The 23,131-nt window shown below is 37.4% G+C and overlaps 1 protein-coding gene across 7 annotated transcripts in view; it reads left to right on the top strand.

Moving 5' to 3' along the window:
* The window catches only part of UTRN (utrophin), a 510,470-nt gene that overhangs the window by 469,405 nt on the left and 17,934 nt on the right, over positions 1–23,131 (top strand). For 6 of the 7 annotated variants that reach the window (XM_044247155.1, XM_044247163.1, XM_044247172.1 and 3 more), the window contains 4 exons: positions 9,582–9,718; positions 15,294–15,332; positions 15,563–15,628; positions 16,884–16,949. In XM_044247155.1, the coding sequence (XP_044103090.1) occupies positions 9,582–9,718; positions 15,294–15,332; positions 15,563–15,628; positions 16,884–16,949 (308 nt within the window). The remainder of the gene's footprint in view (positions 1–9,581; positions 9,719–15,293; positions 15,333–15,562; positions 15,629–16,883; positions 16,950–23,131) is intronic. The other variant, XM_044247147.1, reaches the window with a different exon arrangement.

The following is a 23,131-nucleotide window of genomic DNA, read 5'->3' as shown; positions in this document are numbered from 1 at the left end:
AAATGGGCACATTAGATTTAGTTGCTGAGAAGGCTGAGGCTAAGAGCAAAATGCTGTAAACCTCCTTTATTGTTGGTCTTTGTGGGGGAGAGATTATAAAGCCCATCATGGAGAAGATGGTAGGGGAGATGTGTTATCCCAGGAGCATCAGGATTCGCTGAAGGAGAAGGGTTCAAGTTGCAGATATGAACAAGATGTAGTAGAGTGTGTTTCTGAGTCAAAGAACCCAGAGTCCACCAACTTGAGGGAAGGAAGGTAACTAAGCAGAGACTGTGTGCCCCTGGTCAGGGACAGTGGTCCAGAACAGAAAAGGAGAAATGGGGACAAGAATAAGGCACATGCTTGTTCACAAATACAGGCAGAAGGAACCAAAGTATGAGCCAGAATAAGAAGGTGGTTTGAGAGATGTGTTAGCCCAGGGAGAAGAGAGGGGATGTTTGCAAAATTCTATTGCTAGAAAAGTCAGCAATGTCAGCTATTCCCAGCATTCAAATTGGTGGAGTAGAATCATAACCAAATTCTCTGCTTATGTGCAAGGTGTGGATAGGACTAGTTTGTACTGATAGTTTCATTGAGATTTTGGTAAGAAGTTTGGAGGACCAGAAACACATACCTATATGGAAAACAGCTTATTACTTTAACAACATTTAAAACACATTTGTATTGCATTTTTTAAACAAGTGCATGTTACTTTTAAAGCAATAGATTCAAGCATATTCCTGCCAATATTGATTAAATATACGGGGAAATAAACCAAAGCTTCGTATTTTTAGTGTTTCTAGAAACTGTAGAAAAATCAATTTTCTACTAAGAAAAAAAAACAGAAAAAAGTTTTCTTTTGATAGTTAAATGTGAACTCACATCTTTTCTTTGCAAACTATAGGTTGTTAGCAAGAAACAAACAAGGAAAGAGGGGAAAAGCTAGAATTGATTGTTCTGTCCACCTACCTCCATCCTGCCAACATCAATGTATCTGTACGACTATGAAAATCAAATATCAGAAAATGCTGGTTCATTCTTTGGAAAGCTTTCCGTCGCGTTAGCGTCGTTTGTTTTTTGGCAGTCTTGCTTCATCAGAGGAGACTGGGGACGTTTGCCAGCAAGCTGAATGTGCAGCATCATTGTTCCTTCTCTGACCTCAGCATCCTGAAGTGGCTTTTCAGTTCTTGCTCCCCTTATCCTGTCTTCTCAGTAAGTGGAGTGCATTTAGAGTGTGTCATTAGCTCTAAAGTTGAGGTTTGGACAACATCCATTTTCCTTTGCAAAGCCTTCTTACCCTACTTACTCTTGACCCCTTGGTGATTCTGTTGATGCCTATTTTTTAGTTTCATATTTTTCCATTAGAACTTGAAAGGCTCCAAGCTTGTCTTCCTGATTTCCTCCTCTTCATGGAGTTCAGTGTAATCTAAATTTCAGCTTTCTGAGATCAGTGAAACTGAAATCAATCCTGAGAAGTTGTTTTTGCAATTTAAAAAATGTCGGAATGTCTTTTAGGATAAGTCCTGTGGTAATGGTGGACTCCTTAGAAGTATGCGTATACCATTTGGGATTATTGACTTCTATGTTTAAGAAATAAATCTTGCTAATGATGATGATGCTGTTCAACAGTGATTTTGCACTTGTGCATAATCCAAAGGGTAGTGTTTAATTACTCTACTCATGTGCCAAATGGCTGTGTTGTTAGTTATATAAACTTGGCTTTTCCTCTTTGTACTTCCTTATTTTACTGTGTCCAAAAATTACTCATTTTTGTAGTTAATCGTTAAAGCTCTAATGATAGTAATATTTGTTAAAGAATTAGATAATATTGCCATCCCTAGTTATGAGCTGGCCAAGGAATTTGGGGGGGATTTTAGATTAATATGGTTTTGCTTATTTATTTGTAGTTGTTTGGTGTTTTGCTTAAACTGCTAAGTATTTAGAAGTTGGATGTTTTGGCCTCTAGCTTATTTGACATCATTGTTCATAGTCCTTTTTATATTTTGCTTTGTGGATCTTTCTTGTTAATGGGAGGAGTTTTTTGAGCTGGAGTAGTAAAGCAATTTATTCAAGGATCTACTTGACTATAATACTGTGAGGATTAGCATTTCTAAATTCTAAATTGTTTTGTACCTTAGCCTTGTTACTCCTTGTAATTCACATTACAGTGAGAAGGAAAAGACTCTCAGTCATATATCCATGTTTTTGAAGTTCAATAGTACATAGGTGTCAGCATTCATAATAAGAATATATAGCTTAAAACATGAACAGGGATACGTAGACTAATACATCTAGATTTATATGTAGATATACAAACACAAGTAAAGGATAGATTAAATTGGTTCTATGTGATTTCTCTGTTTGTCTTCAGTCAAGGAATAAAATGAAGGAAATTTTAAAATACTCCCAACTTTGGTTGGCAAAATAGAACTCGATTGAAAAATCATCTGACACCAGCTTACATGAGAGTTTCTAAGGTTTTAGTAGAGAGTTGCATGCATAGAGTTACCCCAGGGTAGCTTTTGTAATTTAGAAACATGTTTTTATATTACATGCATTTATTTGTGTAAGTTGGTGGGGTGCAAGTTGAGAACTATTATTTGTTATTGTCTAAATAAGCTTTCATCATCTCTGTTCTGCTTAATAGAAGCATACTGGAGGGAAGTATATTTTGAATATTCACATGCCCACTTGTCTGTGTAGGTTTAGTTTTAAAATATTTTTCACAGTGACTCACCTTCATTAGCTTTCCAAAAATGACAATTTGAAAGACAGTCCTTGTTTGGACATGTGAGTTCTTATGTACTTGTTAAAAATCAAGCCAGAAGGATTTGGGGGAGATGGTGGCCTAGTTTTTCAATATCTTTTGTCTTTGTCATTTTCTTCCCATTTCTAAATTAGTTACATAATAAGAGAGTAACTAGACAAAAACAAACAAACAAAAAAACCCCCAAAACTCTCTAGGCAACATTTACAATAAAACTAGGCAATAAGATATCCCCCAAAATAAATCTGGGTGCCTACAAGCCACTGCCAGCCATTAAAACCTGCATGAAGATATCTTTTTCTATAAAATGAAGGAAGAAGAAGCAAGGTGCCTGAGAAATGGAGAACCCCTAAACAGACAGCAGGTATTCAGTGCAGAACTGAAAGGGCTGGTTTGGAAACAGAGCTTTGAACCTGGGAAGAGCCCAGAGGTTTGGTCGGAAGGTGCTGTGGTACTCTGGGCTTCTGGAGTCCGTAGACCTGACTTCCTAGGGCTTCCTTCCAGGAAAAGAGCCACAGGCTATATAAACTGCTAGGAATGACACAGACATAGCAGCTCAAAGCAACGGAGATGAAAAAGAGAAATGGTCTAGTCCAAAATAGGACGAGGGAAAGGACCAGAAAATCCCCAGACTCAAGTGCCCTATTCTTTAATACCCCAGAAGAAGGAGCCCTGTGAAGTTAGAGAAACCATGGGTGCCTGGGTGGCTCAGTCATTAAGCGTCTGCCTTTGGCTCAGGTCATGATCCCAGGTTCTTAGGATCAAGTCCTGCATAGGGCTCCCGGCTTAGCAGGAATCCTGCTTCTCCCTCTCCCACTCTGCCTGCCCCTGCTTCTGTTCCTCTCTCGCTGTGTCTCACTCTGTCAAAAACAAACAAACAAACAAACAAACAAACAAAAAAACCCCTAAAATCTTTAAAAAAAAAAAAAAAAAAAGTTAGAGAAGCTTTCCTGAACCTGTGTGAAGCTTCCCTGAATTAGGAAAATAAGTTCCATGACAATGACAAAATTGAGGAGCAGAAAGTATTAAGATCAAATCCCATATAAAGCAATTATAAGCAAAAGATGTAGGAACCAAATAATATAAGTATAGTAAAGTTTACCAAAAATATGTGCTCCTTGAACATGTTAAAACTGTAACCTACTATTTTTAAAATAAGCTTAAGAAAATGAACTAACCCTTGAAAGAAAACATATACCAGAACTGGAAAATTTTGGAGAGGGTAAGGTGACAGAACTCAGGAAAGAAATAGAAATAAAAGAAAAATCTCATTTCAAAATTAAGACTAATTTTAGTCTTAATAAACAGAACAGGTAACTATCTTGAGAGAAATAGAAGGTGAATAGGGGACAAACTTTAAAACTAAAAATGAAATGAAGAAAGCAATTTAAAAATCTAAGAGAAAATACAAAATATTGAAGACAGTGGAAAAAATTATAAGGATGAATAATAGGAATGCAGAATAGGAAACCCAGAGTAAGAACAAGCACTAAAAATGAAAAATCAAGGAAAACCTTCCTCTCCACCAAAAAAGAAAAGATGGAACTATATACTGAGAGTATATCACATGCCTGAGAACATTGACTCAGAATGCCCAATACTATAATATGCTCTGATAAAATTACTGGACTTTAAAGTCAAAGAAAAAAATCTTCCAGTCTTTTAAACAGAAGGAATAACATGACTTAAAAAAGAAAGAAAATTAAATAATCGACAGCAAAGCTTTTTTGTTTGTTTCATTTCACGTTTTCAAAAAATTCTTTTTATTTTGGGGATTATTAGGGAGTATATTTAAAATTTTTTTCAGTGTTCCAAGATTCACATGCACCACACCCAGTGCTCCACGCAATATGTGCCCTTCTTAATACCCCCCACCAGGATCACCCAACCCCCCACCGCTCTGCCCTCCAAAAGCCTCAGTTTGTTTCTCAGAGTCCACAGTCTCTCATGCTTCATCTCTCCCTCTGATTTCCCCCAACTCACTTCTCTCCATCATCCAATGTCCTCCGTGTTATTCCTTATGCTCCAAAAGAAAATGGAAGAACATTCTTAAGAAACTGAAAGGAAGAGAACATGTGAGCCAAGGATTTTATATTGAGAAAAAAACAGCCTTCTACTATTTAGTAAGGACTCAGGAAAATTATTACTAACAAACAAGAATGTTGGTCCTGTGAGTGCTTCTTGAAGATTTACTTAGAGACCAGGCTTCAGACAAACAAAATAACTGGAGAAATAACATCCTAAGGACAGGTGGAGACCACTAATTATATTGTTACCTATAGAACTTCAACTAAGTGGGGTTAACTGGAAGAGGCTCCTACTGGCCAAAGATAGGACAATTTGATCTTCAATAATGATAATAGTTGCAATAGACCAAAAACCCATCAAATATGGTAAAAATCTACAAGTTCATAATGATTCATGAAAATAATAATAATTTTTAAAAAATATCATCTTTGGAGGATGGTAGGAAACCAATATGTTGCTGGGAAAATCGGTCAATAAAAGGGAAAAATCAAACATGTAATCCTGCCTTTCCTGAATGAACTGTATTACTGAGTGGCTGAAGAATAGACATGGGGACATGCCTTCATATAATATTTCAACTAATAAATGAAAATGGATGATAGAAGGTCACCATTTTGAAACTACCACTGGGTGATATAGGCATTTAGCATGACATCTGTGAGGATCACAGAAGAGTGAAACCAGACATCATGTGCCTACCAAACACTACTGATAGTCTTGCCAGATCACACTTGAAGCTGATGTATTCTCTCCATCCAGCTGCTGGTTTGCAGGATATCCAAGGGAGTGAGGAAAGTGCTGAACCGCACCAAAAAATACAGTCAGCAAAGTTCAGCTACATCACATTGCCTGTGTTTTCCAACATAAACTGTAAGGAAATGGCTATGGAGGAGAAATTTGTAGATATTAAATGTGAATTAAAATATATCAGATTTTTTGAAATGAGCAACTACAGTATCTAGGGATAGACTTTGGGGTGAAAAAAACCATTTTTTACACACAAGGTAGTTGTTGCTTATAAAAATGAAGATAATGGTTATTATGGAAAGAGAGGGGTGGAACGAGGCATGTGGAAGGGGTTTCTGGAATGTCTCGCAAAGTTCAGTTTCTTGATTGGATGGTATTTGCCTTATATATTCATCAAGCATTTGTTGTATATAGTTTTATATATCTGTGTTTTGTTTTACTATAAAAAGAATTAGAAAATAAATCAGTCCAGTCACAAACAATTTCAGGGTGGAAATGCCTAGGTGGCCAAAAAGCAGGCGATTTTAATAATTCTCTTTTTTTCTTTCATGGGTAATTTTTTTTCTAATTCTACTTACACGAAATATGTCTTAGACCTGCAGTTTAAAAGTCATAAGATGACATTTCAATATGAATTTGGTAAAAAATCAGCCACAGGGTCACTTAATGTAGTAATAGGTATTTTAGTCGATGACTATAAAGCTCTTAGCTCTTACAAAACTTAGAACTGTTGTTTTTCTCGGAGAGGGGATATAGTGCTGGTAGTGTGAAAAGACCCAGGTTTGCAAGAGTAGCTTTCTCCTAACTGACTTGTAGCTTTGAAAGCTTTGGTGTCAGCTTTCGGAGGGGTCAAAAAAGTAACGCTAATCTTACCACCCTTGATGGTAAAATGAGAATGAAGGAAAGCTATTTATAAGGTGCAGAGTTCTATGCCATTATATTCCCCTTGTCTCATATAATGAGCTCTTCAAAATCTTTTGTTCTCCTTCTTTCTTTCTTACAGCAATAAACGAAAGCCTTAGTCTTTCAAGAAAGACATGGATAACTTAGAATGTCGGATAATTTGTGTAGTAATGAGTGTTTCTTTCAATTTCATCCTCAGATCATAATATCAATAGTTATTTGCTTAAAAAAGAAAAAGAACAAAGTATTATACCTAGCTTGAAGATAGAGCTGCATTTGATTATATTCATTATGCTAGGTGGGTGGTCTTTGCTTTTTACCAAACTGTTGCTCTAGTGCTTTGAAAGAGAGAGATATTAGATACTGTCATTAGATAGCAAATTAGACCAAATATGTAAAAATATCTTTTACCTTTTTTTTGGGTCAGAAAATAGGTGTGATTCATTTTCTTGGCTCTCTTTCAACTAAAGAATTACATTTTGCTAACCAGAATGTAACACCTAGTTTTTGTGGGATGAATTACTTTCTATTTTTTTTTTTTAATGTTACATAAAGCTTATGGCATTAGTGAATTCAATGCCTTTGGATTGTGAGTTTCGTTAGAAGGTTTTATTCCCCTTGATATGAAAATTCATAAGGAAATAAAAATAATGCAATTTCTGCATGAGAATGCACTTTTTTTTCAATACTAAATTTGAACGTTATCACAATTAACTTCAGCCCCTGCTATAACTTTTTGGGAGGCAGCTTGGTGCTCTTTATTTGTTTTTTGTATTTTTGTTTTGTGGGAGATGGGGTTTTTTGGTTGTTGGTTGGTTGGTTGGTTGGTTTTCCTTTGTTCTTCCACGTCTTCAGTGTCTTTACCTAAAGAACATTTGATGCAGAATTAGACATGTACTTTCAATGATGTGCACTTTTTTTTCCCCAAGCAGAAGTTCATGTTGAAACCTAAATAGAGATAAGCTAGAAGAACATTATGCTAAGTGAAAGAAGCCAGTCCCAAAAGACCACATATCACCTGATTCCATTGATAAGAAATGTCCAGAATGGGCAAATCCATAGAAACAGAAAGATTAGTGTTGCCAGGAGCTGAGGGGTGGCGACAGGGTTAGGGCAGGGTAGGAGTGATTGCAAATGGGTACAGGGTTTCTTTTTTGAGCTGATGGTTGCAGCTGATGGTAAGTATCCTGGTACCTTACCCTCCTGGCCTTTCCCCCCACAAACCCCATCCAGGGCCACCTGATGGAAAGCCTGGATATGGCTTGAAAACCACTGAGCTCAATGGTAAAACGTTTTTATTGCCAGAGGAAGGTGGGCCAAGTAATGGAGGCCAGTACTTCCATATCTCATTGTCTATTAACAAGGTTTAAGAGCAGACAGAAAAACAAATTGAGTCATAAATGCTTTTCTTTGTATTGGGGTCTTTTTTTTGTATTTCTATCATGGAAAGCTTCTTCCCTTCTTTTCCTCTTTATCAAAACATGCAGGGAGAACGCATCTATCGATGTAATGATCTGCAGTTGTGCTACCCATTGCTAGAGGTCCAAATGTCCTTTATAAGGTGAAAGGTCCTTTTGGCTTTAGCCTCAGTCCCAGACATTCCTTCTGTAAAAATTTCCTTCTTTATTCCCAAGTGTTATTCTACTTCTTTCTCCTGTTCCATCTGGTTAGTACCCCCCAAACCATTGTCTATCTTAGCAACACTTTCCCTCTGCAGAGTGCCTTGGATTCTTTTTCTTTTCATGAATAGCTTATTTTCTGTCCTCCTTCTTTGTCTTTGGAAGGATCTGTACCTAAACAGCTACAGACATTATATAGTTTGTTCTGTGTTATTCTGGAAAGATTGGACACTGTGAGTCTGATGGCAAGGCCTAGTGACAATGTGGGTGGTGGTCCTTGCTATACTTTTTTTTTTTTTTAAGTAAAATGAAAATTGTTGAACTTACATTATAAATAACTTGGGCTTATTCCTCTCTGCTCTGCAAGCCTAAAGAATGAAAAGTTTCTCTTAATTTTCTACTAGAAGCAGACACATTTAGGTAGAAAGAGAGCAGATGGAAAGCTACAAAACCACATAAGGGCTGACTCAGAATTTAGTTGTTTTAAAAAATAGTTATATTTTTTAAGCTTCTGTTTGCAAAACAAGTTTGTCTGAGTCCTGGGTATGCTTGTCATAGAGGCGGACTGGGGAGGGTGCAAGGAGAAGGGGGGCCAGGCTGCAAGTGAGCAGCGTGTTTAGTACTGGGTTTGTTCTACAGAAGAGTTCTCTGGTTTTGTTTTGTTAAGTGATAGGAGTGAGGTCTCTCCAGGTTTTGGGTGAATAGCCAACTAGGAGTCAGAAAAACAAGACTTTAATTTAGCTCCCTGCAGGTAACGTAAATATCCTAAATGCCTCTTCACAAGGACCGAAGTTGGTGTCTGTATAACATACGGTAAATAAAAACTAGAGTTGGTGATGGAGAGTAAGACGCTGAGGCTTTGGGAACAATTCATGGGATAGGAAGAGGGGTTGAGGTGGGGATGGATTTTAGCTCACTTCACCCCAAATGATTATTAGCCAATCATCTTGAAATGGTTAAGGAAAGAGTAACATTTTATATTGCATCACGAATTTAGTCCATGTCTAATAATGATATGTTTGTATGGTTGGGAAAGACAGACTGACAGTATTCCTGACAATATTGTGGCCCTATTCCTTCTCTCTTATTTATTGCTTTCTCCTTTTCCAGACTCCAACAGATACTGGCTTGTGGGAAGTCAGTAGGCGCTAGATAGCTCAGCCTCATTTATTCACCGTAGTTAAAACCATATTATATCCAAAATCCTTCATCATCACTAAACACACTTAAGAGCAAGTCACAACTCTTTTATTAGTAGGAATCAACCAATAGCATTGCCAAAACTGATTTTACTTTTTGGCCCAATTTTTTAAATATTGGAGAAACGAGCTAGTTATGAAAATAAAAAAAATATGAACCGATTGCTGGATTTATTTAATGAGGAGTCCTGGTTGTCTCGTGATTTTGTGACATGCTTTGTTGTTCTAGAAATACATAAAGCTACTGAAACTGTTCTCATTCATATCTGTTTGAAATTTATTATAGCTAGTATCTCCTTCCATTTTAATGAAAGAAGTATAATTTTTTCAACTTTCTAGACAACATCTGGGGAAGATGTACGAGACTTCACAAAGGTGCTGAAGAATAAGTTCAGATCAAAGAAATACTTTGCCAAACATCCTCGGCTTGGCTACCTGCCTGTCCAGACAGTTCTTGAAGGTGACAACTTAGAGACGTAAGTTTAATTTTAATATTAAAACGTTCATGTACTCTTTTCTCTGATGTCTCTTATTATGTTAGTGATACAAGAGAAATGATCCGATACCAAAAAGAATTTGTGTTTTGGTAAAATGTTTCATTTTTTAAAATTTTTACTCTTTTTTAATTTAAATTCAATTAGCCAAGGTCTAGGACATCATTAGTTTTTGATATAATGTTCAGTGATTCATCAGGTCAGTATAACACCAGGCGCTCATTAGCTCATGTGCAAAGTGTTTCATTTTAAAAGAAGTAAATTAATATCCACTACCAGGCTCAGAGTCTACAGTCTCTCATGCTTCGTCTCCCCCACTGATTCTCCCTGCTTCACTTTTCCTTTCCTTCTCCTGATGTCCTCCATGTTATTCCTTATGCTCCACAAGTAAGTGAAACCATATGATAATTGACTTTTTCCGCACTGGGTATAGTGCATAAACAATGAATCTTGGAACACTGAACAAATTTAAAAAAATTAAAAAACAGAGAGGTATATTGACCTTGGAATCAGTCTTCACGTGAATTTTTGCTGTTTGCTTTTGACAATGCCACCGCTAAAATTTTAGATTTAATTTTGCATGTGTTCCTCCACTTTAAAAATATGTATTATTATGTGTTCAGCCTTTGCCTTGGTCATTTCTTTTCCTCTTAAAAATACTTGAAGTGCATTGTGTTATGTACTGTTTCATGATTTTATTCATTTTCCATTTTTCCTCCCGTGGGGATATTTTGCTATTTCACATAGTGTGTTTTATACTTATTTTACATATTTTTATAGTAAATTTATTAATAATATTGGATCTCTTGCTTCATATATATACCTGCCCTAAAATCTCGTCAAAATCTTGTATTTCTAATTTCTTCTCTCTTGAGCATGAAGGCAGCAAAATGAGATAGCTATATAGGTACATAAATAGATAAAATTTCTTAAAAGTAGGTACTTTGAGTTTATAAGCATATATGAAACAAAGTCTCAATGTAGCAAAATTACTATGGCATTGTATAGAAAAGAAAAATAACAACTTAAACCAGAAGTGAAAATAAAAAGAATTTTTACAGAAAGCCAGAAGAAATGCAAGAAGTAATTTTAAATTGTGAAACAATGATATATTAGGATCAAAATAGATCTGATTTTAAATCTTTGAATCGCTTTTAAGAAATCTTAGCATAAATACACCTGCTGAGGTAATTTTCTTGTGCTTGAATCTTGGGAAAAGTTAATGTTTATTGCTAATCGTTAGCAAAGTACCTAGTCATAAAAATAGTGATATTCTAGTTACAGAAAGCTGCCCTCTCAAATGACTCTAGAAAAGAAGCTCAGAGGTGTGAAGTGTGAAGTTTTTTACATTCTCCTGTAAAGAAACTTGTAGTGAGAAGTGCAAAAAATGTGTTGAGTGCAATTTTTGTGAAATCAGTCTTTCTTTAACCTTCAAAACTCTTAGTTCATTTTATGGAGTGTATGAGAGATAGACAGAGAGCAGTCAGAGTCTAGTATTATGACAGTCCATGACTTAAAGATATCAAAGTGGAGGGATACACTACTTAGCCTGGGTGGGTTTTTTCCATATAAAGCTTTGTAGACCATTGGCTTTGCTGAGTTTGTGTACAAATATAGGTTGTTGTTTTTTGTTGATTTGTGGAGCTTCTAAGAAGTGGGAGAGAGACCATAACCAAAGCACATAGATATTTGATCCTTCTAGACATATGTTATGGGTGCATGACTATGTATGTTGATGGATCCCAAAATACCACACATTTAAAGCATCCAGAAAAACTCCAACTTTTTGATAACTTTGCTTGATATCAAGCTGCGTACAATGAAAATACTATGCCTCCCCATTATTTTTTCCACAGTATATTTTAGAACAAGTTTTATTGGAGCAATTTCAGTTTAAAGAGAGCAATTCATATACTTAAAATCCATAAGGAAAAGTAGATTTTTGGTTCTCTCTTTGTTTTGTGGGTATATTTCTGTCCTTTTCTTCCAAAGGTCATATGATTTTACATTCTTATTTGTTTTACCATCTAATATATAGTTTAACTGTGCTGAACACTCCATGATAAACGCACAGTTTTACTTCCCTTGGTATCAGATCTAATTAACCTTTGGAGTAGCTGCCTGAAGCATAGAATTATCACATAGTGCTTTTATTTACAGGACAATTTGATAGGCTTGAACTAGTGATGCACCTTTCAGTCTTAGGATAAACCATTGGCATTTGTGTCCCATTTCAAATATCTACATCCTTCATATGAGTCATGCATCTAGATCTATCTTATACTCCTTTTAAGTATTTTTGATAATTTGCCTTTTCATGTCAAAATAACCATTGATATCAGTCATTCTATTCTGAGTGACATAGTTAAAGTCACTCAGACAAAAAAGAGCAGAAAAGCATACTAAATAAAAAGTTCGTGCTGTAATTTTTGGCTGTAATTCTAAAAATGCTTCATTTCACCTATCATCAATTTACCAGCATTTTCAGGGAAAGGAAAATAAGAGAAAGAAAGGAAGGAGTATAAGATTAAATAGGATGTCACAAGATGCTTTTTGAAAAAGATTTATGAGATACGGGATAGAGTGGGCATGTTTTCTTCTTTTTTAAATTCTAGAACACATTCTTGAAGTTGGTATAGTTCATTTCTCTGCTGAACCCTTTCTAGTACAAGGCCACTTAATCTTCTGGTGTAACAATTTATGTGAAGGGGTAGTAAAGTTTGATTTCGTTTGTTCTCCTATTTGTGGAGAACATTGGAGAAAAACCAGTCAAGTGGTAAATGTGTTGAAGTTATTTATGAAGCTGATTAGAATTTTCTTTTGCGTCTTTCTCTTTCATCCCTGCACAATATAGTATCTTACCCCATCCAGTAATTATACATGCATACATAGAGGGGATTTAGGAGAAAAAGGAGTTATTTCTAAAAGGAGGCAAGCAAACCCATGCTTAGATTTTATTCAGTTAATTTGGTAACTATATGCACAAGAGTTTTCAAAAAATAAATCAAAATAAAGGAGTATAACTTGATTGAAGAGTTGCCATTGAAAATAAACCGAAGAAACAAGCTAAGATAGTAGCAGAAGTCATTTGAGAATTGTCAGAGATTACTATTGGATACAAGGTAGGTTGGTTTCCTTAGAAGTTAAAGAAGTAGAATTAGACACTTCTGCTCTGTATTGGTTAAAGTGAAACAGATGAGTTTCCAATTCTTGCTGGAGCAAGAACCAACTCATGGACTGGGAGGAAGTGAAGTCTCAGCTGAACTGAGACCTGGAAGAGTCATAGAGCCAGACATGCACCATTTGGTGTGGGAGGTGAGGAGGGGGAGTTTCTAGGCAAGGGAAGTGTTTCAAAAGCCCAGGGACAAGATCATTTGGGGAACTGGTATAGGAAGCTGGGGATAGTGGCATGAAATGAGAGTGGACAGAGAAGCAGGACCCACATAATGAAGGGCCTTGTAAGTGGTGCCAAGGTGTTCAGATTTTATCCTGAAAACAGTCAGGAACCATTGAAGGTTTCTATGTGAGAGCACACCGGGACCACACCTACCCTGTAGCAAACAGATTGAAGAAGGCAAAACACTGGAAGCCTAAGGCAATGAAAGAATCATTAAAATTTCAAGGAAAGTCTGGATTATATTTCATATAATATTAAGTTTATTTAGTAGAGTCTAATTCATTGCATATTAGTGTGTAATTAACCCAAACACCCCATTCAGCCCCCACTCTGGAAAGCAGGGATAGGCTACATTATTAACTGTGTCTTATTTTGAACCCCCTTAACTATAGACTCTAACTGTGCAGTGGGGATATTGCCTTGTTTTTATCTCCCAGAATTAAATGAGACAATTTATCACTTAACCTTTTTTTTTTCTATAAGTCAAAATACTTTGAGGTCAGTGAGGCCTAAAGTTTGATTTTTTTTTTTTCATCTTTATTTCTGTTCTTAGAAGTCTCTGTTCTCAATATGTAAAACACTTTCGAGAACTATTTCGGTTCAGCTTTCTACCTCTGCCACTCTTATCTTAGTTCAATGAATCACTTTTGTGTTAACTGAATTAACTTCACAAGAACCAGTCATGCAGTTTCACAAAGCTTTTCCAAGTTCAATTAAGATAAAAAAATACATATTTTTCTTGTGTTTAAAGTTTGCCGCAGATGTGGTAGTACACTTAAATTTTAGAAATGCTTTTTCTGAATAACTATTATTTTTTGGAAAGTTTATAGCACATCATTCACTTGACATTTAACAACTATATCTCAGAGATAAGGAAAAGTAATGATGAAAAAATGATTGAATGATACTGTGTTGTTTCATTGTTGTTATAACTAGCTTATGTGCATGATTAAATCTGTTTACAAATAGACTGGCTCAATGCCTATTTTTGAAAGTAGGTCCTTATAGTCGTAGTTTTTCAGCCCAATAAGATGCCCTCCATCTCCTTTTAATCTTTGCTATTCAGACATTAACTTGCGCTGCCCAGTAGGAGTTAATGAGATCATTAACTTTTTCTTAAGTTTCTATGTATAATAGAAATAGCAGAATCAATTCAATCTAGAATAATTTAAACTTTCCTTCTTCTTTGTTTCAATCAACTTGAGCTTATGCAGGAGACTTTAATTATTTAATTAAATAAAGAACTAATTTTCTTTAGACTTTTAAATTTCCACAGTCATCACACTTCCCCTTACTCTCCTCAAAACAACAACAACAACAAAACAAAAACAAAAAAGTCTAGGGTTTTTCATTCTGTTCTGTTGTTTTTGAAAGATACTTCATGGAGATGGGGGATTTCTAGGCAGTTTTTGAGGTTGGAGTGTCCCCAGGGCTGGGAGTGGTACTGAAGGATCCAGGTCCAGATAGAGACAGAATACATTTCCTTATCATTTTCACAGATTGAACTTCCAGAAACAATTTTGTTTGAAGAAAGCGTGTCATCATCTAGTTGCTTTCACCTTAATGGATAATGTGAAATTTGGGGTGGGTGTAGGGGAGAGGATCTAGGTGTAACATCTTCTTTCAGTGCCTCTGGGAGGTTGAAGTGCTTTGTGCCCAGTTGGATTTGAATGTTTACATTAAAAACTGAACAAAGAATCAGAAAAATCTCATTTTATTGCAGCTCTGCCATCAATATATAATGTAGTCTTTGGAATTTCTGACCAAGTTTCTTCTCCAGGAAAAACATAATTGGGTTGCATCATCTCTCAGTATATCATGGAGCATTATCTTTTCAATTATTCCATGTTTTTGAGCTATTGTAGAACATTTTTTTTTTCTTTTCCAATGAGGCTATTTGAAGATGCGCTTGCTGTCCTGTAACAAATATGCTGTAATATCTGTGAAAAGCCCCCGAGGCACTTGAAGGCACAGCATTTTGTCTAAGATAAACAGGGACTTGTGCTACTTTTGATTTCCCCAGGGTCCACCTCAGGGCAACCAAACGTGAGAGTGGAAGACAGTTGAGAATGTCTTCTTCTCCAGCTTCCCACTGCTTTTGTCTGCAATGTCTCTCAAGTGGTAGTTCTGTGACTTCTGTTTCCCTCTCCCCCTCTGCAGTCCTGTCACACTGATCAGCATGTGGCCGGAGCACTATGAGTGAGTATTCTCAGCTCTGTCCCCTGCAGTCATACCGGTACTCTGATCGGTGTCATTAGCATGGGGCTGATTGCAAAACTCTTGCACTGGAAGAATGGTCTGCCTCCTGGGTAACAATCCTCATGGTTTGTTTGCATGGCAAATTCACTGTTTAACTAAGCTAACAGTCCTAATGGTTACGTCTATCAATATTTAGGCATAAAACCGCTTCTTTGCTTTTTCTTTTATAGCCCCTCACAGTCTCCTCAGCTGTTTCATGATGACACCCATTCCAGAATCGAACAGTATGCCACACGGTAAGAAGCCTTGACAGGAGCCCTCCCCTGTGCTGCCCCCCAGAATGTATCTATTTCTGCATGAATCCTCTGTCGTCGGTGTGCCTTGATTTAAGAGATGTTTTGCAAGAGTCGTGGCTCCATTATATTTGGAATCTGCGTTCTCATCTTTCCATGTTGTGATGTGTGCTTTACCAAACACCTGCTGTACAGTCAGGGAAGAGTGAATCTCTGTGGCGCGTGATTATGGAGCTCATGAGAATCCAAATGCTAGACAAGCAGGATTTCGATACTGTAACCTATTTCAGTGAATGAGCATAGAAACTGAAAGTATTCTTAGGAGATTGTGCACATATGAATTACAATAGATAATTAAATGTATGTTAATGCATTATAATAGAGGTTTATTTTAGAGTCCCTGAATAATACAGAGTATAGGCTGGTGTTGCCGGCATGCACGAACTTTCAGAAGAGAAGTGCATAGGCAGTGTCTCTTGGGCTAACAACTAGCTCTTCCTAAAATGGGTAGTTCAAGCATTGTATAAATAGTAATACTTGAACTGCATCTTGGCCAGATAGAATTTCTGGGAAAAGGTAGGCTTATACTAATGGAAAAGCATACTTAAAAGCACTGAGCTGGGAATGAACACAGCTTGTTTAAAGGAGTAAGGAGTGAGGAATGAAGGAATAGAAGCTGAGATCTGGTTTGAAGCCCCACTTGCTAAGGAGTTGGGTTATATCTTAGGTAAAGGGGGGTCTTGGTGCGTTCTTAGACATGAGAAGAGCATAATCAGATTTGTGAGAATGGAGACCCATTGTAGGGCCTATATAGCATATAGGGGTCTATATAGCATGGTAAAAGATGAAGGCCTACAAGCCCGAGGGCAGTGGTGATTGAGAGGTAGCTCAACATTCGATGTTGTTTTAAATTCCCAAATCTTACTAGATTTTGGCCTTTTCTTTTTTTTTTAAGTTGTTTTTTTTTTTAATTTATTTGACAGGCAGAGATTACAAGTAGGCAGAGAGGCGGGCAGAGAGAGAGGAGGAAGCAAGCTCCCTGCTGAGCAGAGAGCCCGATGCGGGGCTCAATCCCAGGACTCTGGGATCATGACCTGAGCTGAAGGCAGAAGCTTTAACCCACTGAGCCACCTGGGCGCTCCTGGGCCTTTTCTTATTTTGTCAGGATTATGACAGTTTGAGAATGACAGAGAAAGTACCTCAGTTGACCATGCCATCTGGGGCCACGTGATGGAACCTCTTTATTTTCATTTTTCAGGCTGGCCCAGATGGAAAGGACTAATGGATCTTTCCTCACTGATAGCAGCTCTACCACAGGAAGTGTGTAAGTAGATCATGAAATTAGCACTGCTGGGGAAGGCCAGGTCTTGTCATGGCTGTCGGAAATAATCTTCATTGATTATGGCTCTGAATTTGATCCCAATCAAAATTGATGTGTGCTTACAGAAATGTCTAGATAGATTTTACGCTTTCAAGCCATGATAATATAAAGTGGATATGTTTCTTTAGTTTCATATAAGTTAATGAAAAAATCCTATATTTGTCAACTAATTTCCCTCAGAAAGATCAGACTGTTCTATTTATAAATATGTTTATAGATATTCATTCCATTTGTTAGATATTTCTTTTTGATTCGACAAATGTATTTCCACAGAAGACATGCCCTTCTATAAAATCCTCTTCCGTCTGTTGGCTCACTTTTTCCCCATAATCCCTGCCATTTAACAACTATGACCCACACAAGCTTGGACCTATAACTCCCCACTCTTTGCCGAAAAGTGTTATTTCCTCTGCCAATATTTTATTATATTAGCAATTAGGAAAAGTCTCATTGACTTTACAAAGATAATTAAAAACTTTCTAGGCAAATATTTTATCTCTGATTGTCCTACCATTATGTGTCGTCTTGCTTTGAAACTTCTCCCCCCCCCACTTTAGAATTTTTGATTTTGCATGATGTCTAAAACGTTTCAGTAATGTCAAGTTTACTTGTTAGGTAAGTTCACTGTTGTTTTCATCTGGTGGGAAGCTGTAAGGCTACCAGAAGAGTTACAGAACATAGTACTCAGGTGTTTTATACTAAAAAAAAAAGTGACAAAGAGAGCCAAGTTGTAGTACCTTACCCACTCTAATATAGAATAAGTCCCTATCAGTGTTTTATATCCTTTATTTTAAGATTATTTATGTATTTATTTGACAGAGAGAAATAAATACATAAATAATCTTAAAATAAAGGATCACAAGTAGGCAGAGACAGGCAGAGAGAGCGGGGGAAGCAGGCTCTCTGCTGAGCAGAGCCCGATGCGGGGCTCGATCCCAGGGCCCTGAGATCATGACCTGTTCCGAAGGCAGAAGCTTAACCCATTGAGCCACCCAGGCGCCCCTCTATCAATGTTTTAAAAACCGTTTTACTGTCATTAAGCTTATAAATAAAAATGTCAGGAGGTTTTTCAATTTTAAATTTCAAACATTATCCTGTTAATGTTTGACTTTACAAGAATACAGTAGTGATTTATACATTATTATTCATGTACTGTGAATATGAAACAATTCCCAAACCAAGATAATAGCATATTTATGTTTGTTTCTATATTTAGCTACTAGTATATATTTAATATAAAGTAGTTAGATACCTTGAGTAGCCCCTAAATGATTCCCACAAGGTTGATAATAGTCAAAGAATTAGATGGAATACAAAATAACCATTAAAACCAAAATAATTAAAATCAAATTTAAATTCTTTAAAAGGTGTTGGTCATGTCCTGTGAACAGAGTGAAGGTAATGCTCAAATTTAGCACATTCTGTCTTCAAGTTAGAATAAACACTATTTTAAAATCTAATACTGTTGTCTGAGAAAAAGAAAAAAATAATCAGATGACTAACAGCTGAATACATTTTAATATACTATCATATAGCTACATTAACTCATTCATCTTGTCCAACAAATATTTCTTATGTATCTACCATCCGTGGTGTGTTAGAGCCAGTGTAAGAGACTGCTGTACATTTTCAAGAAGTTTGTTTAAGCTGTTTGTTAAACAGAACCATTATAGAAATTAATTCATATACACTTACAATTAACTAAATTAGATTCGAATGAAAACAAAAGTCATACTCAAACGCCATCATGCCCTCGTCACTCTACTTTGTTTTACTATTATCTGTGTTCTTGGAGTAATTTCTTGTATTTGTCAGATGGTGTACAACTGTGTATCTTTTCCAAACTCTACATTTCAGTAAAGTCATTAGCTTGAAATTGGCCTTGATGAAAGTATTTAAACCTTAGAAATGGCAAAAGTTACAATTCAGGACCATTTTATTCCTTTGTTTTTTTGGAAAACTCCTTAAATGTTTATCAGTGTGCCACTGGCACATACCCAGTGGGGTCAAAGTCCACAGATGTAACTACTATCCCCATGAATTTTACCGGCTCAAGGGAAGAACCATTGATAAGTGTTTGTAGAGGAAGAACATTGGGTGGGCATTTTTTTTTTAAAGATATATTTATTTGAGGAGGAAAGTGTGTGTGTGTGTGTGTGTGTGTGTGTATAAACAGGGGGAAAGACAAAGGGAGAGAGAGGATCTCAAGCAGACTCCCCACTAAACACAGAGCCCAATGCTCATGACCCTAAGATCCTGACCTGAGCTGAAACCAAGAGTCCCATGCTAAAATGACTGAAACACCCTGGCGCCCCTGGAGGGCATTTTTGAGAGACAGATTAAGACCCCCAAAGAACTTCACATCCTAATTCTGAAAGCTATTCATGGGTCTCTTTATATGTCAAAAGGGACTTTGCACATGTGATTAAGTTAAAGATCTTGAGTTGGGGAGCTTATCCTAGGTTATTTTAAGTGCACCCCATGTCATCCCATGAGTCCTTATAAGAGCAGGGGAGAGTCAGTTAGAGAAAGATACAGCCAGAGCAGCAGAGGTCAGCTACAGAGAAATGTGCAGACACCATGCTGCCGGCTTTACAAATACAGAGATGCAGGTGACCTCTGATACTGGAAAAAGCAAGGAAAGAAATTCTCCCTTAAATGTAATATTCAATTAAATTAATAGCGTAAGAATGTATCTGTCAGCCACTAAAGAGAAACCGTTTTCCAGTCACTGGTGCGTTCAGATTTTCTCACGAACTCTGTTAATAAACCTTATTTTGATAAAGCCAATCCTGGAAGTTCTTTGCTCTGTCACAGTTTGAATTACTGAGTATTCTGGGTTTTTTTCCCCATGACCGTGGCAGTGATTCTCCCATTCCAGTGAGATTGTGAACGAGGACTCTGAGTCCTTGAAGCCCTAGACAGGATGGGGAACCCACCTGTTAGACTTGGAGTGGTCACCTTGGCTCACTTCACTGTATAACACTCATGTAAGCATTTCCATTTTAGCCGGGACAGCTGACTTGACACTGTGAATAGGTATTCCACATACTGCAATAAATACCTTTCCTCCCAGTGGATAGTCTTATCAGGAGCAGGCTTCTTACCTCCTTCAGGCTGATAGCACTCCACGGGGTTTGTGATGGAAAGGTTAGGAACCAAGCCCCACTGTTTATTCCTGTCCTTATTTGTTTCCGCATCTAGTAGATTAGCATCTTGAATCACAAGACACAGGAAGAAATCTTCACTGCTTTGAACAGGATGCTGTGCTCTTCCTTCTTTGCTTTCAGCCTTCTTGCTTCCTACAGGACCTTACTGTCGTAGCAGTAAGTACATAACGTACTCCAACCCTGGCCTTTCCCTAGAAATTTCCTAAAGCTCCAGCACTGACAGGGTCATGACACAATCCTGAGACAGTAGAGGACAGTTTCCAGTCACTAGGGTCATCCGTTTCGGAGTGAGGGTTGGTGCCTTCTCAAGGAAGCGTTGGCTCTTCTGCTTCACTCATAGGTCCATCTTGAGGCACCAGCATCAGAAGATTAGCAATTTGTATTGTTGTTGGGAAAAACTGAAAGCTAACTCAGGAGTGCCTTAAGCCAAAAAAATAAATAAATAAAAAGTAATAGCAAACTTCTATATTACACTTTGGAATTTTTCTCACTTCTGAATTCTCATCCTTTTCTTTAGGTCCTTTGAGCGGAGGTTGTGTTATTCCAATAGGTCATAAAAATGTCATTAGTACTCTTGAATAACAACAGGGGTGATACAAAAACAACCACCAACTCTCCCTCTGTGAATATTCTGTTGCTCTAAGCTCTTCATCTGTCCTTGCTTCTTTAATCCTCTGAGACCCCTTGAGATGCTACTCTTGTTCCTGTGACCACCATCTTACAGATGAGTACATTGAGACACTGAGAGGGTAAGGAGCTCGCTCAGGGTCTCACTCGTCAGTAAGTCATGGGATTCAAACCCAGGCAGCCACAGGTGCTCCTGACCACCGCTGACCACCTCACTGTTATACCTCCCCTATGTGGAAAGGGAAGGCTTCCCAGATGGGAGCCCCGCAGTGGGGGTGGGGATGGTGGTGGTCAGAGCTTCTGCAGTCCTCCTTGAGGTCATCACTTTCCTTATCCCAATCCAGCCCATTCTCCATCCACACCTCAGCTTCACAGTTCAGACCTAATTAGAAGATATTTTAGCTCTGTACTTCCAAGACTGATCTCCTAAATGTGGTTTGGGATGATCTCAACTGTAGGTGATAAAAAAATCCTAATACTTTCAGGTGTGAATTTTGAGATTTGAACTTGTGATTTTAAATTATCCACGGTCTGGGGCACCTGGGTGGCTCAGTGGGTTAAGCCTCTGCCTCTGGCTCAGGTCACGATCTCAGGGTCCTGGGATCGAGCCCCGCATCGGGCTCTCTGTTCAGCGGGGAGCCTGCTTCTCCCTCTCTTTCTGCCTACTTGTGATCTCTCTCTCTGTCATATGGGTAAATAAAATCTTTAAAAAAAAAAACAAACAAACAATAAATAAATAAATTATCCACGGTCTTTGTAGTCATTAGTATCTTCAAAAGCAGCCATCCTGCCCTGCAGTTTGGGCCTTTCCCTGTCCCTCAGATTGGTCTATGGAACCAAGTCCCTGGCTCCCGACAGCATTCATCCTGTGAAGCTGGTGAATTTGTTGTTGCATTCCCATGCCTCACAGGCAGCTGCCTCCCCAACCCAGACATGAATCAGTCCCAAGGCTTTTCCCCCACATAGATCCAATTCCCGGTGCTACCTTTCCTCCTAAAAGTTTGCCTTTGGACAAATTAAAAAGCCAATAATTTTGAGGATAATAATTTTTTTTGAAGGAGGAATTGAACACCCATGACTCAAATCAAAACAGGACCCAGGATAGTCCTGGGGAATCTCAGGAACGCAAGGGCAGATCCTTAGACCATTGCCATTAGGGTGTCTCCCTCCATCTGCTACCTGCCCTTGAGTGACACTGTCTTATGTGCAAAGATCAAACCGGGGTCTGATTTGCAGTGACATTGCTGTTTGCACCTCTGAAGCCTAGAATAGAATAGTCCTTGAGAGGAGGGAAATTATTGTTATTTTTGTTTACGTCTTGCCTACTTTCAAAAGGTCATTGAATGACTCATAGTCCTTTTGTCATCTGATACATACTAATTTCGTAATCTAGATGGTGTTTACCATATGCAACTTAAATATATAATTATACTCCATTTAATGGTATTTCAGTGGTGCAGACTTATGTTTTTGCAACCTTTTCTGTTTTAGCACTATTGACATGTAAAAGCCCTTATCTGGTACCTCACGTACTATCTGTCTTTCAAGGGTATGCTCTTGGTTTTTACTATGTATAATTAAGAACTTGAATGTATTTACTTTTATATTTAACTCTTAGGATTAATAATCTGTGAGAAATACTTAAGGCTGAAATTATATGTTATACATAAATGGGTTTTTTTTTGCTTTTGTTTTTGTTTTTTTTTTTTTTAGAAATTGCCTTAAATCCCTTTTGGATACCTCAATGAAAGGATATAATGATAGTGGTGATGATGGTGATTACAGTAATAATTTAAACCCTATCAACTCCCTAGAAGAAATGAAGCTATGTCAATGTTTATAACAAAATTTATCTCAGATCTAATTTTAACTTGTGTATAAATTTGTTTCACAGACACTAGTCCCCAAATCTTGAAAACAGAACACTAGTAGGTGCTAATTTGAGCACTGAGTATAGCCCCTGAGCCAGACACTTGCTGGGACGAATGTTCTAAGGGACTCAGGGGTCTGACGGTGCCTGTGACAGGGCAGGAGCTCTGGGCTAGGATCCATGATCAAGTCATAGGGGACCCCCCCCGCCCCAGATAGCTACAGGCTTTGAGTTTTCTTTTGACTCTTCCTGTTCTTATTTTATACTTTTTAAACTTTTACTTTTAGTCCTTAATTTCCTTTAAAGTGAATTGTTCATAGGATTCATATGGTGGCTTTTTAAACCAAAGTGAAAATCAGTTTACTTCTTATTTATTGAAATACCTGAGGTTAACATCTACTTTTGTTCTGTTTGGCATTATCCTTGCTTGTTCTTTCGTTCGTTCTTCTGCTTCATGG

This window comes from Neovison vison, chromosome 1 (genome assembly GCF_020171115.1).
Source record: "Neovison vison isolate M4711 chromosome 1, ASM_NN_V1, whole genome shotgun sequence".
NCBI classification, from domain to species: Eukaryota; Metazoa; Chordata; class Mammalia; order Carnivora; family Mustelidae; genus Neogale; species Neogale vison.
The sequence above is the reverse complement of the archived record's forward strand: the minus strand, read 5'-3'. Positions and strand labels throughout refer to the sequence as shown.